The sequence below is a fragment of the Saccostrea cucullata genome, unplaced genomic scaffold (genome assembly GCF_032062105.1).
Source record: "Saccostrea cucullata isolate Sc308-1 unplaced genomic scaffold, CSIRO_AGI_Scuc_v1 ctg14154, whole genome shotgun sequence".
Classification (NCBI taxonomy): domain Eukaryota; kingdom Metazoa; phylum Mollusca; class Bivalvia; order Ostreida; family Ostreidae; genus Saccostrea; species Saccostrea cuccullata.
Window position 1 is genome coordinate 2,385 of NW_026919902.1, and position 10,116 is coordinate 12,500.

The window sequence follows — 10,116 nt, forward strand, 5'->3', positions numbered from 1 at the left end:
GTAATCTTGAATATTTCAATAATTTATATAAATGAATTATAATACTTGTACATTGACTTATTTCACAGTTATATTTTTGTGTAAAAAAAAATTTAGAAACGAAGATAAAGAATTTTCTTGCTCTTGTTACGTGATTCATATTGAAGCATCTTTTATCATCTCCTAATAGACGTAGAAAAATAAAGTCTGATAAGACGATTTTTCTTTGTGATTACAAAAATCTTCACTTTGATGAAACTCTTTCATTCATAAGTTTATTTTGATCAATGAATGAATAGAAAGATCAAATATGTTACCTGAGTAAGAAAGGCAACCCAAATTCACTCTTTGACAACAAGAAAAAAAATCTATCAAAGAGAAGGAGAAAAAGTACAATGTAAATTGCCTACTTTCAATGATATCTTACCGTGTTGTGTATAATTCTGTAGTGAAATATACAGGAACAAAATTGTACCTAGTAATGGTTGGAATTCTTTTTTTACACACATATCCCATGGCTAATGTTCAATAGTTAATATTACAGTAAAAGGTACTAAAAAGAAAGACAATGAAAGACAACTCAGAATCAAGATAGAATCAATAAGAAACAAACTTCAACGGATCCTTCTTTTTTATATTCATAAATCATCTTTGGTATCAAAGAATATATATGGTAATTAAAATGAAAAAGATATTTTTATTTAAATTACAATTAAGCAGTCCTTGCTTTTAATGGTTCAACACCAAGTTGTTTAGCGATCTCATTCTGAAACAAAAGATAAAAATTAAATATCATTGTCCTTGATATATTGACACCCTTTGTGATGAATGCCTGGGTCTTGCACACTTTATTGTCAACATATCAAAGTTACATTGGAAACAATTTCTATCAGTATCTCAAAATGTTACACAAATATGTCATACCTTGAAACATGAACGAAGAACGTGGTATTATAACTGGTACATTGTTAGCAAATCTTCTCTTTAGAATTTTTAAGGATGTAATTCCTTTATCAATTGCCAATGTTTTCATATACTATGACACGATTTTAAATTGTTCTGATTTTCCATTTATATGGAATCTATACATCTATAATAATTTTGTATTGTATGTTTCTATTTGTATAAAAAGTATATAAATATATTATATCCATTTGTTTTGTAAATTTCTTTAATAATTCTAACAATATTTTAGTCAATGTTTTATTTGAAATCCATTTGTTTTTTTTAGTTATAAACTAGCACATGTCCTTCCATTTTTAAAAAAAACATGATCCATCAGTCACTTCAAATTACAGACCTGTATCTCTCTTGAGTTGTGTAAGTAAAATATTTGAGAGAGTTGTATTCAAACATGTATATAATTTTTTTCACACAAATAATTTGTTCTACAAATATCAGGCAGGTTTTCTGCCTGGTCACTCAACTGTGTACCAACTTTTAGAAACATGATACTATTGTAAAAAGTATTGATGAAGGGCAATATTGTTGTATGTTTTTTTGTGATTTATCAAAAGCTTTTGATAGGGTTTGGCATAGGGGTTTGATTCATAAATTAAAAATGTATGGTATCTCCGGTAATATGTTAGAATGGTTGGAAAGTTACTTGTACAATAGAAAACAAAGTCATGTATCAAAATTTATTTTTCTTCTGTGAAAAATGTGCATGCTGGAGTACCCCAGGGCTCTGTCCTGCCCTCTTTTATTTTTGATATATGTGAATGATGTAGCCGAAAACATATCTGTTTGCAGACTATTTGCAGACGATAATTCTTTACAAGAAAGCTCGAGTGACGTGCGTCTCATTGAACATCATCTAAATCATGACTTAAAAATTCTGGATGAGTAGTCCAAAAAATGGTTATTGAAAGTTAATCCAAGTAAAACAAAAGTATTATTTTTCAGCTTAAAAAATACAAACCAGTTACCTGAATTATTTTTTGGAGACTGTCAGTTAGAATATGTATCACAACATAAACATCTTGGTGTTATTTTTTCAACTAAATTAGGTTGGTCAGATTACATTGATAGTATTGTCAGTAAAGGCTACAAAAAACTAGAACTTCTCAAAAAACTTAAATTTTCAGTGTCTAGAGATACGTTATCCAAACTTTACACTTCTTTTATTCGACCACAACTTGAGTATGCGTCTGAAGTTTGGTCAGGCTGTTCGCTGGCAGATATTGATAAACTTGAAAAGCTTCAACTGACAGCCGCAAGAATAGTGACTGGTCTTTTAGTATTAGCATCAAGAAATTCGTTGTATATTGAAACAGGTTGGGCACCTCTTGTAATAAGAAGAGACAAAGCCAAACTTTTAACAATGTTTAAAATCCACAATAACCTAGCTCCTGATTACTTAAAAAACATTGTACCGATGGTTAGAAACACTGTTTCAAATTACAATACTCGAAATTCACTTGATTATTCTTTACCTAAATGCAGGCTTAAATTATACAACAAATCATTTGTCCCCGATACTGTTCGCAAATGGAATTCACTGAGCAACGAAACAAGGGAAATAGCCTCAATAGGAATTTTTAAAAGAAAATTGAGTAATAATAATGATAAGCCTCCCAAGTATTTTTAAGACACAATTGTATTCTAAATAATGATCTGCATAGATGTAATATCATAAGTAATCCAAATTGTTCTTGTGGTATGAAAGAGGATAGTCATCATTTTTTCTTTGTTTGTAGAAAATATTTTGAACCTAGACACTTAATGATGTAAAAATGATTAAAGTGCATAAATTGCTTTGGGGAGATGATTCCTTATCTTCGCAGGAAAATGAAAAAATATTCGGTATTGTTCAAAAATTTATTCAGGAATCAGGTCGTTTTAATTAACACTAAACTGTATTATCTCTATTGAAATTATTATATTTTTTATAATATCAACACTGTATTTATTATCACCATAATTATTAATAATTTATATTATTTCCTTATTCATAAAACAATTGTTTTTGTTCTTCTGTGTACATGTATATATTATTAATTGTAAAATTTTGTAAATGTTGTATGGCCATTCAGATTTTATGTATAAGAGAGGACTATCTATTAAGTTTTTGGAACTTGTGTCCAATCCCTTTGACATATTGTCAATAAAATAAGTTCAAAACATTTGTTTTTTATATCTCCGGTATCCAGATAGACTCATTTCTGAGAAGGTGAAGCAAGTTTAAGGAGGAAGTTTTCTAATAATAATGAGTATTTCATTATAACGAGTTAGTTATCTCGTTATAACAGGAACTAAAGCTCGTGTTAGCGAGTTAGTATCTCAATATAACGAGTTAGTTATCTCGATATGATAATTAAGTTATCTCCTTATAACAGGAAGTAAAGCTCGTGTTAGCAAATTTTATAACGAGTAAGCTATCTCTTCATAACGAGTTGGTTTCTTGATAAAACATGCTAATATCTCGTTATTATCTCGTTACTGCGATATTTCACGTCAAAATGAGTTACTTATTTTTTCGTTATAACGATTCTTTATGAAACTTGAGATCACTTAGTCGATTAAACTAGATAACAAACTAGTTATACATGTAAGTAGATAACTAACTCGTTGTAACAAGTAAAATGTTTACCTTTTTGGATTTCGTAGACATAAACTGAAAAACCTTTAACGTCTGATATAAATGAAGAGCCAGTTGATGGAGAAAATTTTGGAGTCAGAAAAATTTTCAAAGAAATTTGATGACTAAAATTATTTACCGCATTAGTGAAGGTTTCTTGTGAGTAGGGAATTCCACCCAGTTCCTTACAGCGCTGAGCGTGTTGTCTCTCCGGGTCTCCAGGGATCAGCACAGGTAAACCAGGATCCAGCTTTAAGTAGTTACATTCAAATTATAGTAGTTAACATTCAATTTTAGTGAAAAATGAAACGCTTTCTTCAGACTAATATTTTTGACAATCTTACTTGTTTCAGAATACCTTTAATAATAATGGTTATTTTGAAGTTATGAGCAAGATACAGACTAAGTCGATCATCATTGTCAAACAGGTTCATTAAAAGATGTAAACTAAAACTCAGAAATTGCTATTGCAGCAGTCTGACCATAAATAGGCATGTTTTTTTTTTACATTTTGAATGTCTGACCCTTATTCCAGTACAATATACGAATTTTGATGTCTCAAATGTTTCATGATCCTGGATTTAATTATTGGTATTGTAATAAATGTGTTTGGAGTATTTGGTACTGATATTATAATAATGTGTGTGTAGTATTTGACCAATAAAAGTCTCTTATAGATCTAGTACTTACAGGTTCCACACTCCTACATTGATCAATCAGCTGAGTCATTCTGTCTGTGAAACCATCAGCGAAACTGCTGGGATCTATGGCTATAAAGCATTGGCCCTTCAAGAGGAAGAAAAAGTCTGGATGTCAGAGGTTTGTACCTTAATTATATGAGGGTAAGAAATATAGTGTATTTATGCCAAATTATTTAACATATTGTTGACGTGACAAGGTACAACTCAAAATGCAAATTTAATGTCACATATATCATTAAATCAGCACAGATCCATATGCATATTAGATTATACTACACATTCAATCTTAAAATATATTTGCAGTAGGTCTTTAAGTAGAACTCACATAATTAACTGCACCCTCTCCTTTCTTCCAGTTCCCAGTGTTGAGACCAAATGCTGAACCACTTAATATGCCACACAATACTTCAACCATCATGGATAGACCATAGCCTTTGTAACCACCTTCAATGGAATATCAACAGCAGTGCATTATTCTTCAGATAGCTTGCAGTTTGAATTGGAGGAAGTGTACAACATTTCATCAATCCACATGTATCTCTTACGTACCACTTTCTTCAGCCCCACCTAGCGGCAACAGGCCTTGGAATGCCTTCGGATCTTTAGTTTCCTAAAGTATAATTCAAATAATAATATCAGGACATGATTGGGTGTTTTACGTGTATAAATAAGGTATATTACATTTTGAAATCAAGAGTTTCGTTAAACAGCAAAATGTCAGAAATACATGTACTCACCTTCCCATCTTTGTCTATGGCCCAACCACTCGGTAATGGCTGTCCTAACTTTCCTTTAAGTTCTACCTGAAATTACATGTTTAAAAAATCAACTAAACTGAACAATGTAATGATGTATTTTTCATGTTATTTCTAAAGTACTTTTTAAATTAAATTTACAAAAAAAGTTTCCTGTATTGAGAATCACCTTTCCCAGGGCAGTAGCTGTTGTTGCCATGTCTAAAACAAAGTTGTCTCCATTGTTTGCTGGGGCACCAAGTGATATAGGATTCGTACCTACAACCATCTGAAAAAAAAGAAATCTATCTTAATTTATTATTTGAAACAAAGGGAACTAATATATTTTTTGCGAACCGGTAATATTTAAAGGAGATATTCCAGATTTGACCTTGTTGTTCCTCTTTTTTTCAAGCTTGCCAGAACTATGGGTGTATTAATTTTCGCCAAAGAAAATATTGTTTTTGAACCAATAAAGTATATCAAATTATCAGTACATTATAATAAAATTACCTCTTTTGACCTTGTTGAAACCAGCATTGGATATGTGTTTGTGAAAGCCATGCCCTGTTTAATAAAAGATTCACAGTGTTAGTTCTGTCTGGGTTTTTTTTTCGTACCACAATAATCTTGAATTTTCAACAAAAAGATTGTTCAGCTTTGATTCACGCCAGTATGACTGTCTTTTGACACTCACTATCATCCCCTGTTCTATTGCTTGAAGTCCGTACCATCCGGCGATACCAAAATGAGACGATCCTTTAAATAATCAATATTATCCAAACCTATATAAGATAACTTTGTACAAATTAAAATATTGTAGGATCAGACAACGAATTAAATAGGTCATGTGTCCCTTTGCATTTTTTAAATTAAAAAAAACATTGTTCCCTACCTCTAACACTGACCATTGCTATCCCTGACTGTTTCGCTTTTTTCATCGCCAATTCCAATGCAAACTTGCCAATGGCTGGCCCTGTACATGTGTATAAAACGCTAAGGATGAATCATGTCCTCTAAGTATCAATGATAAAAAATCATTTTATTTCAGTAATTCCTACCGAGAATATTGTTTCCATCAACAAGAGCTGTGGAGACATTTTCTTTAACAATGGTAGGTTCCACACCCTGGCCGTCAGATATCGCCTTATTCCTTAAGCATTTCACGTATAGACCTGAAATTCAGAGAAATGACTGGATTAATATCCAAGCTTTTGCAATAATCAACTAGATGCTGTCATGAGACAGTAATACCCGCACTAAGGTGTTTGCCTCTAAATGCACACTTCTTCATATTGGGCTTTACCAAGGAAAAAGTCAATATAATTCAATAATTTACATATTACATGTTTTATCAAATTGAGCATAATATGCTCAGGTGACCATGTGACCCATGGGCCTCCATCTAATAGGTATTTCATATCCTTAATTCATTACCAGTCTGAAATTAAACAACAGAATTAAATTAATGATGTAAATAAGGTTTGATAAAGGGGGGGGGGATAAATTTTTGGCACATAATTTGAACTTTTTAAATGTATTTTCTCATATCTATAGATCAACAAATAATATTATTCAAATTAGTGTAAAGAGTTTTTGATGAATTTTTCAAAATGTGCAAAGTTTATTTATATTTGACAAGGCAGTTCTAAACTTCTTGAAAGCTGCCATATACACAATCAATTTAGTCAACCCCCACCCCTCTCCCATCAACACACACACACAAACACACTTAATTTGCCTGTTTTTGGAAATAGGCCTAGATGGCAAAGTTAAGATAAAACATCTTTCGTAAATGATAATTTTCAATTTGTTCTTGCACTATACATGTATTTGAACACCTGTATCACATTGGGCTTGCGTCACGTACCCAACTTAAGTACTAGTTTTACCACTGGCATTATCATTTTTAGATCTCACTGCACGTGCAGTGGGCTACTTAGTGTGGCATACACATCATTGCATATATATGTCAGTAGGAATTATTTCATTTTGTGTTTTAATTGGATTATATTTCATGAAGATTACGGGACCTAAATAATGACAATCGGTAAGTACAAAGTTTTGGTATAGATTTTGTAAAATAGTCTGAAATGCAAACGGTTAGGTTCAAGTTTAAAGGATCAAAGGTATCCGATGCTTTGACATTCTGAAGAGTTATCCCCCGTTATCAACGTTACATTCAGTTAGGCCTACAAGATCCAGAATTTTTTTCTGGGACTGGGAGGGAGGGGGGTTTCCAGACCAGAATTTCCTGAGAAGCTAAAAAAAAAAGTTATGTTTGGGTCTGTTTTCTAAGGTGGAGGGACACTTAGGGCATCCAAAGTCATTTTATTTCCTCCAGTATACATTATAGTCCTGCAAATTCCAAGGGGGGGGGGGGGGGTTGAGAGGGCGATCACCCAATCCACTCCCTGTCCCTGTATTCACAAATGATCATGTGACTCCTAAAAAGTTGGAAAGTTTTTCCATTTGACTCTCCATAATTTTGTTTCTTGTGTTATTATGTTATGTAAATTTAATGGTATAAAGGTTATGAACCCCTGGAGGTCATTCCCACTCCTAATGAGCTGGAAATGTTCACAATATGACTGCATTAAATTAAATAAAAGTGCATCAATGATAAGATTACTTGACATTTTATTCATGAGTTTGTGTCAACTTATCTTCTGGCGGCGGCCTAGAATAGGAAGGAAAATCATTCAGAGATGGACCACATTAATTAAACTATTCGTATAATTTTTTTTTTTAATGTAATGCAAGTAGTAGTTTGCATACATAAACAAACAGGGGTCTGGGAAGGGGTGAGGGGAAGGATCGAGTTAATATTTCTTTATGTCTTAATGGTTAAAAACTCCTAAAATGAATGTTGACCTCAAATCTAACTTGTCCTGATTATTTTTCAAGTGGTGGTGTCTCCATATGAGTGAAAAATTCCTGAGAGGGATGTTTAATAACAAACAAAATGACATAAAAACACAATATTGATTTGCGTTAAGAAATATGCAGGGGATTTTTTCCATCATAAATCTTCTTCTCAAGAACAGCAAGGGCATTATTGTCCCCTGTTTTGGGGAAAGGGAGGGGACGTTAAATCTCATTTGTCTGTCAGTTTGCCCATCTTAATGACAGCTAGTATGTGCATCTGTCACAATAAATTTAACCTTGGTCATAACTTTTGAATATAAATAAGAGATAATGCTTTCCTATTTCACATGTACATTACCACAAAACTTTCTAAATATACTATGAGTTTTTAACCCAAGTGAGACCTTGACCTTAAAGTTTTACCTACTTTCCAAATAATAACATTTTAAATTGATCAATTTGAAAGAGAAAAGAAAGGGCATTCAAATTATGCATGTTTATTACATGTGAAAAGACTTTTCTAAATATATCATTACTTTTGACTCTGTGACCTTGACCTAGAATTTAACCTACTTTTCAAAAATTTTATATTGTATATATAAATTTTGATTCAAAAGAGATATGACTTTTATATTTGACATGTACATTACCTGCAACAAAATGTTTCAGAGCATGCTACGATTTTCCCCTTTGACCTAATTTTCAAATATTGATATATGATATGGGTGCATATTCAATGACATAATATGCCATAAATTATGGCATCCCATTCACTAAAACACAGAAAGTAGAGGACCACAATTCTTTGAATTTGCTTGTATAAACTTGATAGATGGAAACATCCTCATATAATGTAGATTCAAGTTTTTTATGCCACACCATGATTAGGAATACATATATATAGTTTTTGTCATGTCCGTCCTCCACCCTTCCATCTGTCTTTCCATTGGGTTCAAAGAAACTTTCTAGATATTTTTATCAAAGTTCATATGTTGATGCATACTGATGTAAATATCCAACTGCAGCAATATTTTTTGACTTTGACTTTTCCTTTGACCTTCACTTAACTTTTCTTTAAAGAGGCTGGGTGGTTGCGGCCATTTTTATACTATTTTGATCTCCTCTAGAAGAAGAGCTCCATTTAAAGATATAATGAAATGATAAAATGATCAAATTTTAAAACTAAAATTTATGAAATTTTTCTTTGCCAAATGATAGTTGACGGCTTAAGATATCATATCCCCAAATTTAAGTTATAACCGGTGGTTAATGAAAAAAATAATTTGTTGACCCCCTAGCCTCCTTAAATTACTGTTTAGCTTTATTTTAAAGAAACCATTCAAGTTGTGTAATGAAACTTTACATGATGATACATACTTATGTAAGCTTTACAATACTTCACTCTTTTTTACCTTGACCTTTCCTGTGACCTTGACCTCACCTTTCTAAAATTAATGTCTAGATCAGTTTTGAATAAACAATTCAAAATATATTTATCAAACTTCATATGCTGATACATACTGCTGAGAGCTATTAATACATCAACTTATTTTGACCTTGAATTTTCCTTTGACCTTGACCTCACTTTTTAAAATATATGTTTATCTAAGTTTTAAATAAACCATTAATTATAGTTTTATCAAACTTCATATGCTAATAGTAAATTCCTACTGATGTAAGCTTTTCAACTGCAACAATTAACATTTTGGCCCTAACCTTTCCTTTGACCTCTCTTTTCTTAGAAAAAGTGTTAAGGTCAGTTTCATTAAATCATTCAAGATATTTTTATCAAACATAATATGCTGATAACTTCATCAAAAACTTCACCTTGCACATTCCTCTGACCTTGACCTCCATCCTTTTTAATTTGTATTTCGCTTAGTTTTAAAGAAATAATTTAAGGCATTTTTATGTTAGCATGCACTTATACATAATTTGGTGAGGATTTATAATCTATATCAAATTTATTTAGATTTTAGTTTCAATTCTAAAGAAACTGTTCAAGATATTTTCAACAAACTTAATACGCTAATACAAATTTTCCTGTAGCATGAGTAATATACATCCAGTGGGACATTCATGTCCTATAGACATATTTCAAGTTTTTCAAATCATAACCTCAAAGGCTAGGTCAGGCCACAATTAGACATTAAACATTCCGAAACCTTACTGCACATCTACATGACACCACCAACCATCTCCCCAAAGATGATAAGACTACTTTGTAAAATGTAAGAAGAGTTCAGGGAAGACG

At 31.8% G+C, this 10,116-nt stretch overlaps 1 protein-coding gene across 1 annotated transcript in view; it reads right to left on the bottom strand.

The window, feature by feature from the left end:
- Window positions 1-598: 598 nt before the first annotated feature.
- The window catches only part of LOC134239995 (uncharacterized oxidoreductase YjmC-like), a 12,816-nt gene continuing 3,298 nt past the window's right edge, over window positions 599-10,116 (bottom strand). The window contains exons 2-12 of the mRNA XM_062722123.1: window positions 6,056-6,169; window positions 5,890-5,970; window positions 5,692-5,753; window positions 5,508-5,561; window positions 5,185-5,283; window positions 4,998-5,063; window positions 4,810-4,870; window positions 4,586-4,704; window positions 4,250-4,345; window positions 3,699-3,809; window positions 599-745 (exon numbers count right to left, since the gene is read on the bottom strand). Coding sequence (XP_062578107.1) covers window positions 692-745; window positions 3,699-3,809; window positions 4,250-4,345; window positions 4,586-4,704; window positions 4,810-4,870; window positions 4,998-5,063; window positions 5,185-5,283; window positions 5,508-5,561; window positions 5,692-5,753; window positions 5,890-5,970; window positions 6,056-6,169 — 917 coding nt within the window. The 3' untranslated portion in view covers window positions 599-691. The remainder of the gene's footprint in view (window positions 746-3,698; window positions 3,810-4,249; window positions 4,346-4,585; window positions 4,705-4,809; window positions 4,871-4,997; window positions 5,064-5,184; window positions 5,284-5,507; window positions 5,562-5,691; window positions 5,754-5,889; window positions 5,971-6,055; window positions 6,170-10,116) is intronic.